This window comes from Nicotiana tabacum, chromosome 5 (assembly GCF_000715075.1).
Source record: "Nicotiana tabacum cultivar K326 chromosome 5, ASM71507v2, whole genome shotgun sequence".
Lineage (NCBI taxonomy): Eukaryota > Viridiplantae > Streptophyta > Magnoliopsida > Solanales > Solanaceae > Nicotiana > Nicotiana tabacum.
The window spans coordinates 7,399,222-7,421,278 of record NC_134084.1 but is presented as its reverse complement, the minus strand read 5'-3'; the positions used below and the strand labels follow the sequence as shown (position 1 = coordinate 7,421,278).

Below are 22,057 nucleotides of genomic sequence, written 5' to 3'. Positions count from 1 at the left end.
ATGAAAGAGTACTTATCACTCCACTACAATCATTGTTTGTTTGTACCTCCAATGTTAAATATAGAGTTATAGACTTGACCCCTTGATACTTGTAGGTTGTAACCCTAAAAGGAAGTAACTAAAAGAAAATTCTCATTATTGAATGTGAAAAAACTACAAAGAGTCACTTGAATACTTTACATGGTGGTTTCACAACCCAAGGAAAAGATGCCCACTACTACTCATTTTTTTCCAAATGTAGATTGATCCTAGCTTGTTCAACTTCTTATCAATAACACTATGGATCAAGATAAACTTCTTTAATAATGTGTTCTTTATTGAGTTTTGTGATAATTAGAGACGAATCTAGAATTTAAATTTGTTGGATTCAGTTTTTATATCTTAGCTGAATCATTGCAACTATGCAATTATCATATAAATTTTCATTTTTGTTGTTATTTTTACAATTTTTACGTATATTATTTGTTTAAAAAAAAACTGGATTAGGTTGAACCAATTAAATCTACATTGCATTTAATTGCCTCTGGTGACAACCAAGAACTTAAAAAATCATTGGTTATATTATACTCCCTCTGTTTCAATTTATGTGAACCTATTTCCTTTTTAGTCCGTGCCAAAAAGAATGACCTCTTTCCCTATTTGGAAACATTTACCTTTATGCAATGATTTATAGCCACACAAAATATATATGCCTCATTTTATACCATAATTTTAAAAATCTTCTCTCTTTTCTTAAACTCCGTGTCCAGTTAAATAGGTTTACATAAATTGAAACAGGATGCGTGATAGACTGAAATATCGTTTCATTTTCTAGAAAAGGTAAAGTATAAAGTGCCAAATTATTCCTAATCGCAATAGCAATTTGAAATATCGTGCTAGTTTTGTATGATTTCGTTAAACAAATGGACAAAGGTTGCAATTTTGAAAATACTTATTAGGGAAAAGACATAATTTTCCCTTCTCAGCCAGCTTTTTTTTAGCCGAAGATCTATCAAAAATAGTTTCTTTACCTTCACAAGGCTGGAGTAACGTCTCTGTACGCACTACTTTTCACAAATTCCACTTGTGAGGTTACACGAAGTATGTTGTTATTTGCTTCATAAGTACCTCTAATTAAGAGCGATTTTTCAACTACACACTTTATCTTTTACGGTCCTATTACTGATAGCCACTTTTTGATGTTAAACTAATAGCCAGATCGTGCCCTCTATGCCACTAGACCTAATTTTTGTTTGTCACTAATTAGAACACTACTTTAAAGTGGAGATAGTGATAGTATTTTAACTCTTGCATGTTTATCACGCAAAAAACTTATACTCTCTACTGGAAACGTTTTCCAGGATCATATTGAATACATATTAAAATGAGTTTTAATATGTAAAACTCATTTTACATATTAAAGAAGTTGAACTAGCAAGGGATATTAGAATAATCCACATTGGCGGATAGAGTAGATCCAGGATTTAAATTTAATGAATTTAAGTTTTAAGATTTTTAATATTAAACTCATTATATTGTTAAAATTTTGGGTTCAAATCTAATATTTTTTTAAAATTTTAGTAAGTTTTTACATATAAATTCATATTTCGTTTCGAAAGTTACGAGTTTGGTTGAACCCGTAGCCGAAAGACTACATCCGCCCATGGTTATGGAAATTATAAGCTATTGTTTCCTTATACGATCTTTAACAATCATCCTCAGTTCAAAGTAGAGACGGAGTCAGAATTTGAAGTTTGGCTCCCCTATTATGATACACTCCAGACGTTCAACCCTAGGTACTCGCATGGGGTGATCGAGAGAATGTGTTATTGATATTCTCATCTCATAAGTTAACTTTTTGGATTGAGTTTGAATTAATATCAGTATTTAAAAGAAAAAAGAATTTTCTCTGTGGTTGGAAAAGTTATTACCACTATCACTATTAACAAAAAAAAAAAGAAGATAAACAAGAAAAACCTTTTTATACTGCCATGAAATCACTGATCTTCGACAGATAGATTCTGAGACATATTCAAAATAAAAAATCCAAAAATATTTTTCATTATTGACTTCTTTAAGAAAGTCTTTTTAATTATTAATATATATATATATATATATATATATATATATATATATATATATATATATACATATTATTAATATATATTAATAAATACATGGACTCCAATACACAAAATCCGTATCCAAAAGGGGATTTGCTGATCAAACCAAGCATGCACAATACAAATATAGCACACAATCCACTACTAGAGGTTTTGATCAGTAAGGGCGAATCCAACATTATAATATTGGGGGTTATCTGAATCAGTAGTATCGATGTAAAATATAAATTTATGTACAAAAATAAATAGTAGATATGAACTTAAAACTTAGAATTATAATGGGTTGAATGCTAAAAACTTTAAAAGTTGGACTCATGTAATTTAAATTGTGGATTTACATAATCATATACAACTAAATAATATACTCCTTATGTTATGTGAACCTTTTTTGTTTTTCGAGATTCAAACTATGTAAACTTTGACCAATATTTTGAAATGTATTGTTTCTATTGATATGAGAAGACTTACAACTTATGGTACTTTTCGTATAGTTTTTGAACATTTAATTTTTAACTTTAAAATATTAAGTTAATCTATTCCAATTTTACTTTAAAGACTAGTGTCACGACTCAAAACTCACATGCCGCGATAGCGCATATCGCAATACTAAGCAAGCCGACATTCACAATAAAACCATGCATTTTTAAATTTAAAAAAACATAGTAATATAAGTTCAACGCAGAAATTTCATAAATACTAATAAGAAAATACCACGACTCAATACAATATCCCCTAAAATCCGGGTGTCACTGAGTACATGAGCATCTATACAATAACATGGTCTGAAACATTGTCTAGGAGGGTAGAACAGTATAAATAAGACTGAAAGATAAAGGAGGAGAGTCAAGGTCTGGGAATGCCAAGACAACTACCTCGATAATCTCCGAACTGGTAAAAACTCCAAAATCAACAACCAACCATGCCCGAAAATACATGTATCTGTACACAAAGTGCAGAGTGTAGTGTGAGTACTAGGGGTGTACAAAGAAAACCAACAAATCGCACCAACCCGATAATCCGAGTCAAACCGAGAAAAAAAAACCCGACTATGGTTTGGTTGATTTGGTTTGGTGTTGGAAAAAAAAAATCCGACCATAATTGATTTGGTTTGGTTTTAAGTAAAGAAAGTCAAACCGAAACCAAACCAACCCGACATTACATATATAGAAATTTTTGATATATTTAATATATAAATATACTTATTGTGATGTAATTTATAAATATTTCTTAAAAAATTTCATAATTTTATCTTTTAAGGTATCATTTCAAGGTTGGACTTAGAACTTTTGAATGTTCCAATAAGTTTTGTAGCCATTAATATTAGAAAATTAAATAATGCTAACAAAAGCCCAAACCAAAATCAAATCAATAGTAATGCTAACAAAAGGGGAGAAATTCAAAAATAGCCAGATTTGTAACTGGTCGTTCAAAATAGCCCAATTTCAAAAGTAATCGAAATTTAGCCACTTTTCATGTAAAGATAAATCTGAGCGAAAACACTATTCAAAACCTCAAAAATACACCAGTATATTATACTGGAGTTCCAGCATAAGTATGCTTGAAGTCCAGCATATTATACTGGAGTTCCAGGATAAGTATGCTGGAACTCCAGTATAATATGATGGAGTTCCAGCATAAGTACACTAGACCTCCAGCATAATATACTGGAGTTCCAGCAAGTATAATTGTCCAGTATAATATACTAGAGTTTGGAGCACCGGTGTTCTAGTCTCCAGTATATTATACTGGAGTCAGCAAAGTATACCGCTCCAACATAATATGCTGGAATTCATACACAGGTACACCGAACTCTAGTATATTATGCTGGACCGGTCTCTGCTGCAGCAAAATAGTGGCTATTTTTCATTGACTTCGTAAACGCTGGCTATTTTTGAATGACCAGTCCGAAAACTGGCTATGCCGTGCTATTATTACTAACAAAAGAGATTCAATTCAATACTACGAACGGGAATGTATTGGATATCTATTTTTTGTTTTGCAATAATTTAGATAAAATGCATAATCTATTTTTAGTTTTTCTTTAGTGTTTAGTCATGTAATTAATACTCCCTTATTAGTCTACTTATTTTAGTATGGCTTAGCACTTTTAGATTATGTTTATTTTATTATGGCTTTTTAATTAGAAATATTTATATTACATAATTTTATTATCTTTATTGTTGAATATTTTAGGATAATGCCATGACACATCTCATATTTTGTATTATTTTCTTGAAAAATACTTTATATAGTTGTATCTTACTAGGATTAAAGAAATATTTTGAGCACAATTTATATTTTTGTTCTACGAAGATTTTACCGGAAAAAAAACCCCGAAAAACCCCGAATAATCCGAAAACCCGAGAAAAACCGAGAGTGAAAATTTTGAGTTTTATTGGTTTGGTTTAGTCTTTAGATTTAATAACCCGAGACAATTGGTTTGGTTTAGTAATTATAAAATCCGAACCAACCCGACATATGTACACTCCTAGTGAGTACAACCAACTCAATAAGTAACAAGACTAACCTTTGGGCTGAAAGCAGTAACGAGCTCAACCAATACAGTCCAAATGCAGAATTTAACAGCACAGAGAATGACACAAAAATATGACAGCTATATCTCAGAGAAACTCAGAATCTATTGGTACACAATACAGAAATATAGACACGCTTTCAAGTTTAACAGTTGAGCTCAGTACAGATAAAATATGCCAAGTAAGACTAATATGAGGAATGTTCCGTCTCTATATCTACATGTCAAGGTGCATGTCACATGTGATTAAACATAATGAAAATCTCATGTACTCACACTCTCAGGGTACCCCATCTGACTGTCTCAACTCTCGCTCATCACACTCAGTCACTCAGCATTGTATGGTACCTGCGCTCACTGCTAGTATGTTAGACTCCGGAAGGGCGGATCCTGACCAAGCGCTAATAATAAGCTAATCTGGCCTGATGCGGCGTGCAGCCCGATCTCATAATGACAAAGCCTAAAAGGCCTGCTGCAGTGTGTAGCCCGATCAACATATAAGCCATAAGGCCTACTGTGCACGTGCAACCCGACCCACAAATCTTACTCACAACACGGCTCTCCGGCCCCAACTCAATCATCAATCTCTCCAGTCTCTCGGGCTGACAAATCTCATGCCAATTAGCCCAAACAATGATATATAGCACAATAATAAATAGTAACATAGACTGAGATATGATATGCAAATGATGGATGTGACTGAGTACAAAATTGTCATCTAAGCAAATAATTCAACAGTAGAAATGACCACAGTAGGTCTCAACAGTATAAACATATAGCCTTACATGATTTCTAACATGAATCTACAGCTCAATTACTCTAACACATAGAGATCACATGAATGGCTACAAGGTCTGATGACTACACAGTACCAATGAATCAACCGGATGACAATTTCTACGGTGCACACCTATACGCCCGCATGCTGTCACCTCAACACCAACCACACAACACGTAATTCAAGGATTCATACCCTCAGAACCAAGTTTAGAAGTGTTACTTACCTCAAACCATGCAAATCTCTACTCCAATAAGGCCTTGCCTTGTGAATTGGCCTCCGAGCACCTTGAATCTAGCCACAAACAACTCGATACAATCAATACAAGCTATAGAAATCAATTCCTTATGAAAATGCTAAGTTCTTAATCAAAAGTCAAAAAGTCAACTCAAAAAGTCAACCCCGAGCCCACATCTCGGAATCCAACAAAAGTTACAAAATAATCCGAACAACCGTTCAACCAAGAGTCCAACCATACAAAATTTACTAAATTCTGACACCAAATCGTCACTCAAACCTCTAATTTTTACTCTCCAATACATGGGTCAAATATCTTTGATTTTCACTTCAAAAATACCAAATTTATGGGAAAATTTAATGGGTAACCAATATTAGATAAACGTGACCAAAATTGGCTTACCTCAAGAAATCTCGTGAAATCCCCTTCAAAAATCATCTTAATACGAGCTCCCAAAGTCCAAAAATGAATAAAAATCTCGGAACCCTTCAATCTTATACACTGCCCAAACATTGCGCACATGTGAAGCCTGGGCTCACACTTGCGATCCCACTTTTGCGGAGAAAACAATGCTTCTGCGAAGCCCAATTACTATCCGACCTCGCGCACCTGCGGTCACAACTTCGCACCTTTGGGACCGCATATGCGAACCACCCCTCACTTTTGCGACTCCAAAGCCTCCTGCCCAATTCCGCTTCTTCGGTCGATTGTGGGGAGATGCGGATTTACGCATCCACATCTGCAGAAATTCTTCCGCACCTGCGACCCCAATAGCCTTCTTCCTCTTTGCAACTGCCCAAACTTAGCCGCTTCTGCGGCTCCGCATCTGCGGCCATTCCCTCTGTAGGTACGATGACACCAGACCTGAAGCATCTCAGCATAACACTTAAGCCAAATTCGATCCGTTAACCATCCTAAATCCACCTGAAGCCCCCGGGATCTCAACCAAACATACCAACAAGTCCCAAACATGATATGAACTTAGTTGAGGCCTCAAATTACATCAAATAACATCAAAAATACGAATCACACCATATTTCAAGACTAATGAATTCCAACTTCTACAATCGATGCCGAAACCTACCAAATCAATTCTGATTGACCTCAAATTTTGCACACAGGTCATAAATGACACAACGGACCTATTTCAATTTTCGGAACAAAAATCTGATCCTGGTAATAATAAAGTCAACTCTCGGTCAAACCTCTCAACCTCCAAGTTTCTAATTTTTCCAAGTTTCGCCATTTTAAGCCAAAATCACCTATGGACCTCCAAATCTATATCCGGACACACTTCTAAGTCCAAAATTACCATACGGAACTATCCGAACCATCAAAATTTCCTTCTGGAGCCATTTTACACATAAGTCAATATCTGATTAACTCTTTCAACTTAGGCTTCCAATCTTGAGACTAAGTATCCAAATTCATTCCGAAACATCCCCGGAACCAAACCAACTACCCCCAACAAATCACATAACAATAATTGAGCATATAATAAGCAGTAAATGGGGAAACGAGGCTACAACACTCAAAACGACCGGCCAAGTTGTTACAACTAGTCAAGTTGACTCTCCAAAAAATGAAAAGATTCGCATAAACTAGAAGGCAAGAAGAGCAATTAATTAAAAATGTTTGAGTCATCTCATATTATAAGGACCTATTGCCGTTATATTCTTGAAAAAAAAACATGTGGCCCCAAATTTCCATAAATAAGATGAATTTGAACGGATTAGACTCCCTATTTTTGTTGCTTCACAAGCAACTCATCAATTATATATACTTTATAAGATTGCATGTCACCTTCATATCATTTAAATAAAGGTGAAATGCTTTAATATAAATCATAGTCTCATAAATTTTAGCCTGCATGACATGATCTACCAGGGTGTAAGAAAAGAAAAAGAGGATAGTAGTTAATAATCATTTTTCCATCAACTTTTAAACCCAAGTATGTCCAAACAAAGAAAGGAAAATATTAATGGGTAATTCCCTTTGTAAGTGGATTTGTAAACAATGTGATAGCAACATCAAACAAAACAAATTAACTAAAGTAAAAGCTATATATTAGCATCAAACTCTATAACAGTGTCGTTTGTTTCGATTTTTTTTTTATGCTATAGTGAAGTATTGTTATAAAAAACATATATTATAACATAATATAACAATCAGTTCCGAGAAAAATTTGTCTTTTATAATGAATGACTATTATATAAGGATGCTGTTGTAGAGAGTTCTTATTATAGTAATATATATATCCTTATGGTTAATTTAGGAGAAATGACCTAACTGATCTACATCATCTTCAAGAAAACATTTTTTCCCCGGGAGAAGAAAGCAAACACTATACCATTAAACTTTTGCTTCTTCCAAATAGTAGAAAACCAACTTTTGCACTTTTTTTTATTTAACCATGAGGTAATCAAATCACATTTATCCGATTGATTTAGGTTCACGCCGTGTAGGGTTCATTCAAGGAAGAAGTACTTTATATCAGATTTTTATTTTTAAGGCTCGAACTTGAAATCTTTGATCAAGGATGAAGGAATTTTATCCATCTACCATACCCCTTTGTAGCCAAAAAATAACTTTTATTACTACTCGAACGAAATCACTTTTTCCCCAAACACTTGGCCAAAACACCTTAATTACCTCTCCAAAACTTACAAGTAATTTCTTTTTAAATTAAAAAAAAACACCTTTTTAGTCTTCTAGACACTTGGCCAGGCATCTTTAGGAAACACAACTTTTCCAAGAAGTAGAAGGGCCAAAAACTATTAGTTGTGACGACAAGTCCGATATGGAAAGCGAAAAAAAATAATCTATTTATAAAGCGTTGAATACTCTTAATAATGTGAGACTTTTTACTAAAAATTATACGAGCTTAATCCAAAATGGACAATATTATACTATATTAAGAGTATTTTGGACTGATTTAACGCCAAAAAAACTACAATTGTTTATTCTCTCGAAAAAATGTTGCACAATGAAGAAGCAGCCAATGAGTCTACTAATGTGTGCTAAAATATATGGATTAGAAGGTGTCACTGTCTGCCTTAATTAAATGACGTTATCAAGTTAGTTCACCTTAATTATGAGAATATTCTTTTGAATGCAACAAACTGATGCTGATGTTTAATGCAAAATTAGTGGAATCTGACTGGTGAATCCAAACATTCTATTAATAAATGTGCTCTTTCACTAAATCGAATTTATTTATTGTCTTAGAAAAGAATAATTGCGCTTTGGTAGTCCATTATTTTGGTTGTTTCCAATTTGATCCTTGACATGTACTAATGCGACAAGTAAGGGTTGCTCAAGTGGTAAATATTCTTTACTTTCATTTTTGAGATTGCGGGTTTAGGGTTTTAAGGATTAGGGTATAAAAGGTTAGTAGGTAATCGTGCGATTTTTCTCTTTTTTGTGGGAGAGTATGATCCTAATTTAGAACACCTTATATGTTCCATCTCCTATTTATCAGTATTATTATTAGTATTTTATTATATTGGTTGTTCTCATGAGTTTGATTGTTGACCTATACGACAAGTGAGGGTAGTTCAAGTGACAAACATCATTCACCTTTAATCATGAGATTGCAGGTTTAGAATTTCCTCAATAGAGATTTAAAAAATATTTAATTTTTTTCCTGATATATAAATTTTAATTATCAAAACAATATGAACATTTGGTCCCTATACTATTTTAAAGAAGTCTCAAAAATTAAAGAGTTTATAACAACAACAACAATATACTAAGTATTATCTCACACCGTGGAATCTGAGGGTGGTAGTGTGTATGCAGATCTTACCCCCAGTGGCATAGCCATTCATTGGCAAGGGGAGTCAATTGACACCCCTTCGTCGGAAAATTATACCGCGTAGAGAGGTTAAATATTTTATTTTTATGTATATATATATTATGTGTTGACGCCCCTTAACTTTTTCATCTGCTTACTTATTTATATTTTGACTCCCCTTAGGGATAATTCTGGCTCTGCCAGTGCGTATACCTACCTTGTGAGGATAGAGATGCTGGTTCCAATAGACCCTCGGCTCATGAAAGCATAACACCACATAAATGAAAATATACAAAAGAAGGAATAACACCAAAAAGCCATATAAAAGCAGAATAAAAACAACAAGATAGTAAGGTTATCAACAATAAAAGAAAACAACGGTTAGTCATAAAAATCTACTATCAACAGAAAGCGAGACTGCGTATCAATACTACTATTATGAACACTCTAGACTACCTACCCTACTACCCTAATCCTCGACCTACACACCTTCCTGACAAGGGTCATGTCCTCGGTCAGCTGAAGCTGTACCAAGTCTTGCCTAATCACCTCTCCACTTTTTCTTTGGCCTACCTCTACCTCTCCATAGGCCCTGTGCTCCTCCTCCTCACATGACCAAACCACCTAAACTGCGCTTCCTGCATCTTGTCCTCAATAGGGGCCACACCCACCTTATCGCGAATAACCTCATTCCTAATCCTATCTAACCTGGTGTACCCTCACATCTTTCTCAACATCCTCATCTTTGCTATGGACACGAGCGATCTTGACTGGCCAACACTCAGCCCCATACAACATAGTCGGTCTGACCCCCACTCTGTAGAACTTACCTTTAAGTTTCGCTGGCATTTTTTTATCACACAAAATATCGAAAGCGAGTCTCCAATTCATCCATCCAGCCCCCGACAATTTTTTCTGACATATTCAAATTCAAAATAGGGAATACTATAATACTGCAATTCTTGTTTCTTTCTTCCTTTTTTTTTTTGGTCGAAAGAGATTATATATAATATTAACTAGAAGAATCACTACATACAAAGCTAGTGCTATTAAAAGTATTTAAATTTCCTGGTTTGGCTAAATAAGTACGAGTACCAACTGAGATTTGTCTTGGAAAGCTTGTTCCAGCTATCCCTTTCCATATGTGGAAAGGTACATAAAGACGGAATAGACAGATACACAAAAATGGGGACGCACAGATAGGTCACCGGCATCCGAAAAATTCGTCAAAAACTCCATATATATATACCTGCGAATATTTTCAAAAAATAATTAGATATTAGCATAGGTTCTCATATCAATCTTTATGAGCAGTGATAGATTTATTGAATAACATGGTACCCCTGCGACCGTCACAAATAATAGATCAAAGTGAATACTCTAATCAACTCTAAATACTTAAATGTATCTCTTGAGCTATCATGAGGAGAAAATTATAATTTATAAATAACTCGGGGACCAAAAACTTAGTCCAATAAAGCGAGGGACCAAAGACGTTATATTTCATTCAAAAAAAAAAAATCTAAAAAAATAATTAAAAAAAGGGAAATACTAGTTGGAGACATGGTGCATTTCACAAGCCATGTATCTATTTCTTTAAAGAGAAAAATTGAAAGCTAACTTTTTTGAATAGGTAAATTACGTATCCAATAACTATTTATACGTAAGAAATTTCAAACATGACACCTAAAATTCACTGTAGATAAGTTAGTGCAAAGTTGGGAAACATACGTGCAATTGCATTTCAGAGTCATTCAGTTTGGTAAAAGTAGGGTTTTTGAGCAACAAGAATTATTATTCTTAATTCCAATTAGAGTTGTCCAATTGTCAGCTATACCTAAATTGCTTGGCTCATCAATTCTTGGGGAGGAAAAACAAGGTCAAAAATTGATCAATCTTTCTTTTAGCTTTTTTGTTGATGCTTTAAAAAATAGGAATTAACGTCGGACGGATTATATATTTTCGTCGCTAGATCAGTTTGACGACGAATTAATGATGAATCAAAAAATCCTACTAGCAAATAGAAAATTTAGTGATTATTAATTAATCGATCACGCTTTTGAACTATGAGATACAAAATTTAATATTTTTAGTAATTTTCTACGTATATATTCATATTTCGTATTAAAAGTAATGATTCAACTGAATTGGTAATATAATGTGCTACACTAATTTGTCATCAATAACTTTAATTTCATGGTTAATATACTAAATAATTGGCGCTAATTTACTTTTGGTGGGATACCTTAGTGGATAAAAATTTTGCTGCGAAATTTGTATTTTGTCACTACAACTATGTGACTCCTGCATTTAAGTACGAAATATAATTTTTGCCACCGAAGTGAATTATTAGTAACGAATTTTTAATTTTCACTAATAATTTCGTGGTTAAAGATAACATGTGTTGTGGTGGTCAATGTGATTAAAGTAATCTAGAATTTGTGTTCATTCATGTCCCTATATATATAGTTTCCATAGGTAGGTATTACAAAACACGCAATCAAAAGTTGGTTAAAAATGATAGGCACATACATCTGTCGATTATCAATGAAATTTTTTGTTCATGCCCGATGTTTAAATCAAATTTAATGAATAGGTAACATATGTCTATGCATGTATTTTTTTGACATAGTTAAACATAGGTTTCACGAATTTTTTTGACATAGTTGTTTTTAACATCAATTTTCACTTAATCATATAAACTATTGTAGTTTGGGATAAACATCAAGTGCAGATAAATTTTTCGACCGAACCAATATATGTTTGATTGGTTTTTATTTGATTTTTTTCTTTCTATAATGCCCAAAAATGGTGCATGTATGTCAATGGTGTTTTTTGTCGCTTCTTATATTTTCCAGCTTCATTTTCTTTTATTTTTCTTGTCTTTTTCATAGCTAGTAATTTGTATATAGTGGTCCATCTCGAATAGTTGCTTTTGTTAAAAAGTAAATAAAACAAATAGCATCAACAACAGATTAACTGGTCTGCATTAAGGAGAAAGAGACTAAAAAGAAAGATTAAGAAAGGAAGAAGAAAGTTCACTTAGCCATATGCACAAAAACATCATTGAATATTTATAAACAATTCTTCTGGAGAGACAATGACAATTTCCAATAGAATAATGGCTCACAGCTATTTTTCAACTAAAAAGGACATGATATTTTTCTTGTTTATAAGGGAGTGTTGTTAAGTGTAAATTGAGAATATTGAAAAAAAATATACTCCTACAAAATATAAAAAGCGGCATTCATAATGAAACAAATTAAGAGTAAATTGATAAATTGAAACGGATGGAGTATATATCAAGAATCTTGTGATACATCATTTTGTCTCGAGTTTTATTTTAACCATTTTACTCCTTTAACTGCACATGAATGCAATGAGAATTTTTCAACAAGAGAGCTCGGATCGAATCGATACTAAAAGTTCAGCTCATATTTTTCGACATAAAAACAGTTCAGTGCACGAATTATCCTGCATTCACGCAGTGTCCTGAAAAGGACTACAATAGATACAACATATCCATAGTAGTTGCTTCCATGATTCAAACCCGTAATCTATAGGGCAGTCCAATGCACAAAACATCCCGCATTAGTGGCATTCTTGCTCGGATTCTTCTATATCAACTTGGTATAATTATCCCTTTGTTTCTCTCATGATTACTTACTAAATTGGTATTACTAACTAATACCAATCGGGCTACGCCATTCCCTTTCTATCATTTATATTTGGCTATCTACTTTTTGTGACTTAATTTGTGTCAATTACATGTGGAAGTAATATTAGTACCATTTAATTAGGTGCTCAAGATTCTATCTTTATGTATCTAATTAATATTCTGTCGTTAACAAGTATGTGTGTAATTGATTCAAATTATATACACTAACAATATAAATTATTTTTTACGTAATGAATGCGTTTAACTAGCAAGTAGTAGCAGGTTATTGTATTCTATTTCAAGTAATTGGGCTACGTACATGCTAATGCTATAATAAAAAAAAAATCATAAATTATCAGTAAACAAAACTTAAACTCGTACATGATTTTTTTAGAAAGGAAATACGAAAAATATATATTGGTCGTTTTATTGTATATAACTTAAATTTATAAAATTCCTTAGAAGATGTGCTGTAAACTATTTTCTTACGTGTATGTGGCCCAATAAGATTAGGCCCATAATTAATATTTAATTAATGAGCAAATCTCATCCGTCCGATCGGTTACTTGATGGACGTACCGGATTAAGTGAGAACCTCTATAAATTGGTCCTCTCCCCACCCATTAGGGTTACCGTATTTTTTTATTCTCTCTTCCATCTCTAAAGGCGGCGGTAACATAAAGTTAGGGCAAGGGGCGAGAAACCAGTTTTGAATTAACGCTTCCGCTTCAAGATAATGGATTCCGCTTCAGGTATGTTTTCTATGGCAATTACATGTAACATTATCATGTTCAAGATCCTGGTATGAATTAAAGTTTATGCTTACATGTGGTATCATGAGCCTGGATTTTTGAATTGATAATCTTCGAAAACGAATTTTCATATTCGTGAACCGCTTCAGAAATCATGTGCTATCATTAATTACAGAATCATGTCTTTAACTTTTGACAATATTTTACTATAGTTGAACAGATTTGAGGTTTGAACACTAAAGGTTTATAATCCCGTATCTTTAGTATATAAGTGAATTTGGACTAATTTTCGTTGATCTAAAAGTCCAAACCAATATCATCCATTGTTGTTCACTGTTTTAATTGGTTAAAACTTGATGTTTGTTATTATTCTCCAAAAGTGGCTTGAAAATATTTTTCCAGTATAGAACAAGTTTGGTGTCAGAAGTTGCGTTAATGTGCAAGAATTTGATGAAACATGAATAATTTGTTTTGGGCTATTAAGTTGGTGAAACCATTTATTATCTATTTTATGTATGTGATTAATGTTTATATAGTTTGTTAGTCACTAAAGTGATCAAACTAGATTGTTTAAAATATTCACATGCATAAAATATTCTGATATTTATTTTATGTGTGCATTTATGTTTATATAGTTTGTTAGACGCCAAAGTGACCAAACTAGTATGTTTAGAAATATGCATACATAAAATTATAGTTTATCCATGAAATTAATGAAATGCCTATAATTTAAAAATAGTGGATAAATTAATTTTCATTATTGCTAGAACTTAAGGATTTACCCAAAGGTGCATCAATTATTCTATGAATAGTGAATATGATGAGGTAAATTAATATTCTTAGTCAAATATATATTGTTTGTCCAAAGATGACATATATATTTGGTTAAAAATATTTAATTATCTATTAAGACTAAATGGCATTTAAATTATGATAGTGTGTCCTAGTATCTACCCAAAGGAGAATTGCGATATGCTTTAACTGTTTTGTTGAATCCATATTGATTTGTGAGCATGTATTATCTATTTTGCAGCTATTCCTTTTCATTTGCTTGCTTCGTCTGTTACTATGTTCAATGGATTGAACTTCTCTGAATGGCGTGAACAAGTCCAGTTCCACTTAGGTGTGATGGATCTTGACTTGGCTCTGCTGAATGATAAGCCCGCTGCCATTACTGATTCAAGCAGTGCGGATGAGAAGTCTTTCTATAAAGCATGGGAATGCTCTAACAAGCTAAGCCTTATGTTTATGCGAATGAATATTGCCAACAACATTAAGAGTACTATTCCACAAACAGAAAGTGCCAGGGAGTACCTGACGTTTGTGGAAGAACGTTTTCGTTCTGCAGATAAGTCTCTCGCTGGTACACTAATGGCTGAACTCACGACCATGAAGTTTGATGGGTCGCGTAGTATGCAAAACCATATCATCGAGATGACTAACATTGCAGCAAGACTTCAGACCTTGGGGATGAAAGTGGATGACTCCTTCTTGGTTCAGTTTATTCTGAACTCGTTACCTCCTGAGTATGGACCTTTTCAAATTAACTATAGCACTATTAAGGATAAGTGGAATGTTAGTGAATTGTCCAGTATGCTTACTCAGGAGGAGTCGAGACTTAAGAAACAAAGGAATCATTCAATTAACCTCATGGGTCAAGGAGCTGGTAAAAGACTTAAAGTGAAGGCCAACAAGTTCAAGAAGAAGAAAGCACCTGTTAAAGCTCAACAGGATGCTAACAAGGAACATAAGGCAGATACGTGTCGTTTCTGTAACAAGGAAGGACACTATCAGAAAGATTGCCTGAAATGTAAAGCTTGGTTCGAAAAGAAAGGTACAATTAGTGCTTTTGTATGTTTCGAATCAAATTTAGTAGAAGTTCCTAATAATACTTGGTGGCTTGATTCTGGTGCAACTGCTCATGTATCTACTACGTTGCAGGGATTCCTTACGATCCAAACTACAAATCCAAATAAGGATTTCTTGTTCATGGGAAATCGTATGAAGGCTCCAATTGAAGGCATAGGGACTTATCGTTTGATCATGGAGACTGGACGTCACCTTGATCTATTACAGACTCTTTATGTACCTTCAGTTTCTAGGAATTTGATTTCTCTTTCAAGACTTGATGTTTCTGGATTTGATTTAAAGTTTGGAAATGAATGTTTCAATTTATATAAGAATGCTAATTTTTATGGTTCTAGCTTTATCAGTGATTGTTTATATAAATTGAAACTCGATATTGGTTTTTCTGAATCCCTTCTTACTGTTCAACATAATGTTGGAATTAAACGTAGTTCACTAGATGAAAGTTCTGCTTACTTGTGGCATATACCTTTGGGTCATATATCCAAAGAAAGGTTAGAAAGATTAGTAAAAAATGAGATTCTTCCGAATCTAAATTTTATTGATCTTACTATGTGTTTGGATTGCATTAAGGGAAAGGAAACCAAGCATAGTAAGAAAGGTGCCACAAGAAGCACCCAGCTTCTTGAAATTATACACACCGATATTTGTGGACCCTTTGATGTTCCATCTTTTGGTAGAGAGAAATATTTTATCACTTTTATCGATGATTTTTCACGTTATGGATACATCTATTTGCTGAAAGAAAAATCTCAAACAGCAGATGCTCTCAAAGTGTTTGTTAATGAGGTTGAAAGGCAATTAGATAAAAAGGTGAAAATTATTAGGTCAGATAGAGGTGGTGAATATTATGGAAAATATAATGAATCAAGACAATATCCAGATCCATTTGCAAAGTTCCTCGAGGAACGTGGCATATGTGCACAGTATACTATGCCAGGAACACCTCAACAAAATGGTGTTGCAGAAAGGCGCAATCGAACACTTATGGATATGGTTAGGAGCATGATAAGTAATTCCTCATTACCCAAATCATTGTGGATGTATGCTCTTAAAACCGCTGTATATTTATTAAACTGGGTTCCTAGTAAGGCAGTTCCAAAGACCCCTTTTGAACTGTGGACAGGAAGGAAACCTAGTTTAAGGCACCTGCATGTTTGGGGTTGCCCAACGGAAGCTAGAGTTTATAATCCACAAGAAAAGAAATTAGATTCTCGAACAGTAAGTGGTTACTTTATTGGTTACCCAGAGAAATCTAAAGGGTATGTGTTTTACTGTCCAAACCATAGTTCGAGAATTGTTGAAACCGGTAATGCAAGATTCATTAAGAATGGTGAAGTTAGTGGGAGTGTTGAAAAGCAAAGTGTGGAAATTAAAGAGGTGAGGGTCAATGTTCTATTACCCAGAAATGTGCCTACTTCCACACAAATACCAAATATTGTTCCAGTTGTTGAAGAACGCTTTGACAACATAGAGCAACATTTGAATGAAACACTTCATGAAGAAACTAACTCACAAATATCTGACACAAATGAACCACAAGAAATGCCATTAAGAAAATCTCAAAGATAGAAAATCGGCTATTTCGGATGATTACGTGGTTTATTTGCTCCCGGAAACAGCCTCTCTACCCTTCGGGGTAGGGGTAAGGTCTGCGTACATATTACCCTCCCCAGACCCCACTTGTGGGATTATACTGGGTCGTTGTTGTTGTACGTGGTTTATTTGCAAGAGTCGGATTTTGACATTGGTCTTAATAAGGATCCGGTTTCATTTTCACAAGCCATAGAAAGTAATGAGTCTGACAAGTGGATTGATGCCATGAAGGAAGAGTTAAAATTCATGGAATACAATAAAGTCTGGGATCTTGTTGAATTGCCAAAAAGTTCTAAAAGAATCGGGTGTAGATGAGTCTTTAAGACCAAATGCGATTCAAATGGCAATATTGAAAGATACAAAGCCAGACTTGTTGCCAAGGGTTATACTCAGAAAGGAGGCATTGATTATAAAGAGACCTTTTCGCCGGTCTCAAAGAAAGACTCGTTAAGAATTATTATGGCTTTGGTGGCTCATTATGATTTAGAGTTACACCAAATGGATGTGAAAACTGTCTTTCTTAATGGAGACCTCGAGGAAGAAGTTTATATGGACCAACCAGAAGGTTTCGAAACTAAAGGAAAAGGTCAAATGGTGTGTAAACTGAAGAAGTCAATATATGGACTTAAACAAGCCTCGCGACAATGGTATATAAAGTTTAATGATACCATAACATCTTTTGAATTTGTGGAAAATACCGTTGATCGGTGTATATACCAAAAGATCAGTGGGAGCAAGTTTATATTTTTAGTCTTATATGTTGATGATATTCTACTTGCTGCTAATGATTTAGGCATATTACGTGAGACTAAAGATTTTCTCTCTAAGAATTTTGAAATGAAAGATATGGGTGAGGCATCCTATGTGATAGGAATAGAAATATTCCGTGATAGATCACAAGGATTATTGAGATTGTCTCAGAAAGGCTATATCGAAAGAGTTCTAGAGAGATTTAACATGAATAATTGTTCAGCAGGAATTGTTCCAATTCAAAAAGGGGACAAATTTAGTCTCATGCAATGCCTTAAGAATGATGTAGAATGAAAGGAAATGGAATCAATTCCTTACTCTTCAATTGTTGGTAGTCTGATGTATGCTCAGACTTGCACAAGACCGGATATTAGTTTTGCGGTCGGAATGCTAGGAAGATATCAGAGTAACCCAGGAATTGATCATTGGAAAGCTGCAAAGAAAGTTTTGAGGTACCTGAAAGGAATGAAGGATTACATGCTCATGTATAGGAGATCCAAGCATTTGGAAGTTGTTGGATACTCGGATTCAGATTTCGCTGGATGTATTGACACTAGAAAATCCACGTTTGGTTATTTGTTCCAATTAGCTGAAGGAGCAATATCGTGGAAGAGTGCCAAACAGTCTGTTATTGCTACATCCACGACGGAAGCAGAATTTGTGGCATGTTTTGAAGCCACAATTCATGCATTATGGTTGCGAAACTTTATTTCAGGACTTGGGGTTGTCGACACCATTACCAAGCCGCTGAAAATTTACTGTGATAATTCTGCAGTAGTATTCTTCTCCAAGAACGATAAGTACTCCAAATGTGCTAAACATATGGAATTAAAGTACTTTACCGTCAAAGAGGAAGTTCAGAAACAAAGAGTGTCACTTGAGCATATTAGAACTGATCTCATGATTGCAGATCCATTAACGAAAGGTTTACAGCCAAAGATATTTAAAGAACACGTACATAGAATGGGTCTTGGCTGTATTTATGACTGATGTATTTATGATGTTTTGACACTCTGAGCTCATTTATATGTTTCTGATATACATTAGTGATTTCCTATTTCTCATAATGGTGTACACATTATTGTTTTGAGATATTACAGGATAAGTCTCAATGAGATATTATTGTGGACCATAATATTTTATAGCTTATGGACCTGGTACAATGAGTTGCTAATGTTGTGGTATATGGAAGGGAGTATGTAGATAAATTATATATAACCGCCATAACTCACATTTAGTAGTTTATCGTATTATGGTATTTATGATGGACATTATAGAAGAGATTTGTTTATGCGCAACTAATGTTCCTATATTAAATATTAGTATTATGTGATTATTGGGCCAAGTGGGAGAATGTACACTATTTTCTTACGTGTATGTGGCCCAATAAGATTAGGCCCATAATTAATATTTAATTAATGAGCAAATCTCATCCGTCCGATCGGTTACTTGATGGACGTACCGGATTAAGTGAGAACCTCTATAAATTGGTCGTCTCCCCACCCATTAGGGTTACCATATTTTTTTATTCTCTCTTCCATCTCTAAAGGCGGCGGTAACATAAAGTTAGGGCAAGGGGCGAGAAACCAGTTTTGAATTAACGCTTCCGCTTCAAGATAATGAATTCCGCTTCAGGTATGTTTTCTATGGCAATTACATGTAAGACTATCATGTTCAAGATCATGGTATGAATTAAAGTTTATGCTTACATGTACTGCTTAAATCGCGTTACCTTTTACAAAACTATATAGGATGATAATTAAGTTATAATTTAACTAATCACTAATTGTGAACAAAGTTTTAATGACAGCTTTTCCACAACTCTTCTTAAACATTCTTTCTTGTTAACTGCTCGAGATGGGAAAAGCCAATTACAGAATTTTGACACTGAATCCAGGCTCCAGCTGTTAAAAGTCAAAAAGTTATCACACTAAAAAGAAATTCCTAATTAAAAATTTCTTTTTCTGAACTAATAATATACCTAACTCTTAAACATATCTTGTTTTCTTTTCTTTTTGGTTTCTCAGCCGGTGTCTAGTACTTGTATTGCAGCCTAACAAAATATAGATTCGCGCAGGAAATTCCATATTGAACGGTAAAACAGACCCTGACAAAGACGACTTCATTTCCCATATTAAAAGGTAAGACTAACCCTGACAAAGGCGACTTCATTCTGAGGACACGATATCTCGTTTTTTGTCTCTTTCCTTGTGCCTATCGAAGAAACACTAAATGAAACTAATTTGCCACAAAATTTTACCAAAATCCATATATATATATAAATGCATGTCATTACCTAGTGGGAAAAACGCTAATAGATATAATAAAACCAACAAAATTTAAAATATTAGATGATTTTTCTCATCTACGTACCAAATCTTTAGTAGGTAAAGTAATTTGCTATCTAAATTGGTAAGAGATAGCATGTACTTAGTGAAACAATTAATCGAGATGTACGTCATCTAGCCCGAATATTGTCGCAATTATTTTGGAACAAAAAAGGAAAAATTAAGATATGTTTGCAAAATTGATCCGTCTAAAGATAGTGATTCAAGACATTGTGTGGCTAAAACCACACTACTAACTCACATTATCTGAACTGAGACGTGGGAAATTGTTTTTGGCATATTGGAATTTGTGGGAAGATTTTTTTGACACCTTGAGGTTACAAACCTAGTGGAAAATTTTACCGCAATAACAACAACCACAACAACAAACCTAGCGAAATCTCACAAATAATGTATACGTAAACTTTATTGCAACCTTATGAAAGTAGAAAGATTATTACTAATAGATTCTCGACTGAAGACTTTACTGCAGTTTGCCTAAAATTGGGCTATACTTACTAAGAAGGAAGAATAAAAGTAGTTATGCTTTCTCTACTGTTCAGAGTTATTCGGTACATATATTAGTGGGAGAGATCGAAATATGCGCAAGTTGGCACGGATACTACGATTATTAAAAAAATGGTTCAACATATTATAATGCGTAAGAGATTTTTATATCAATAAGTTGGGCATAATAACCTTGGAAAAATTAATTTTTCTTAAAAAAATCGATAATCCTTAATAAGAATAAGAGATTTATGTCTCTTGTAGTCCGGCCCTTTTCCGGACCTTGCGCATAGCGGAAGCTTAGCGCACCGAGCTATTTTTTTTTAGAGATTCATGTCTCCATTTGGATAGAACAACGTTATTCCAATGTTATCAAGTGAAATTAGCACATAATCTGGAATCTTATCCTTCTCTAACAATGTTGAACCCCAAGTTCAAGATGCTGCAAAACTCGATAAACATAATATATTATACTTACGTACGTTTGGTTGCAAAAGTCCCCTAACAATTAATGTTCTCCTCAGCTTGTTCTAAAATGTCCCTAAGCAACCAAACATAATATTCTAAATTCTTTGTATAAATCATCAAAATGATTCTCCAAACATCTCGGCAGTGGCATAGTTAGGAATTTCCCCAAGTGTATTCAAATCTGAAAAAAGTGAATCCGACAAAAGGTGTTCAATATGTATTATATATCTCTAAAATGTTGTATTTTACCTATATATATAGTGCAACTTTTCGATGAAGGATAGTCAATTAACCACCCGTATGACCATGTAGCTTCGCCACTGCATCTCAGGATCCTCCACAATAGGCTCGTGCTATTCAGGATCGTATAGTTATATATTGTCAATATCATACAACAATAATGACATATTCAGTGAATTCTCATAAGTAGAGTCTAAGAAGGGGTAGAACTTATTCCTACCTTTATAAGGTAGAGATATTGTTTTCGTAAATTGTCAATATCTTAAGTGTGAAAAAACTAGCTAAAAACACATAAATTTGTGAAAGATAAAAGGAAAGACTAATAATTTCTCATGCTTAGTTAAAGCAAATAAGGTTATAATAAAGTGATCAAAATCAAAAATTTCCCACCATTAAAAACATAGGTCTCCAAATCATTCAACAGAGCATTACACTAAGTGTTTCAT

The 22,057-nt window shown here is 33.8% G+C and overlaps 1 protein-coding gene across 1 annotated transcript; it reads left to right on the top strand.

Annotated features, from left to right (window-relative positions):
* Nucleotides 1–18,369: 18,369 nt before the first annotated feature.
* LOC142180681 (secreted RxLR effector protein 161-like) lies at nt 18,370–19,059 on the top strand. Its single transcript, XM_075252728.1, has one exon. The coding sequence runs from the start codon at nt 18,370–18,372 to the stop codon at nt 19,057–19,059; it is 690 nt and encodes a 229-aa protein (XP_075108829.1).
* The last annotated feature ends 2,998 nt before the right edge of the window (nt 19,060–22,057 follow it).

Bases quoted from the DNA above. Each gene is read 5' to 3' on its own strand.
- LOC142180681 (XM_075252728.1), top strand. From the start codon at position 18,370: ATGGAATCAATTCCTTACTCTTCAATTGTTGGTAGTCTGATGTATGCT.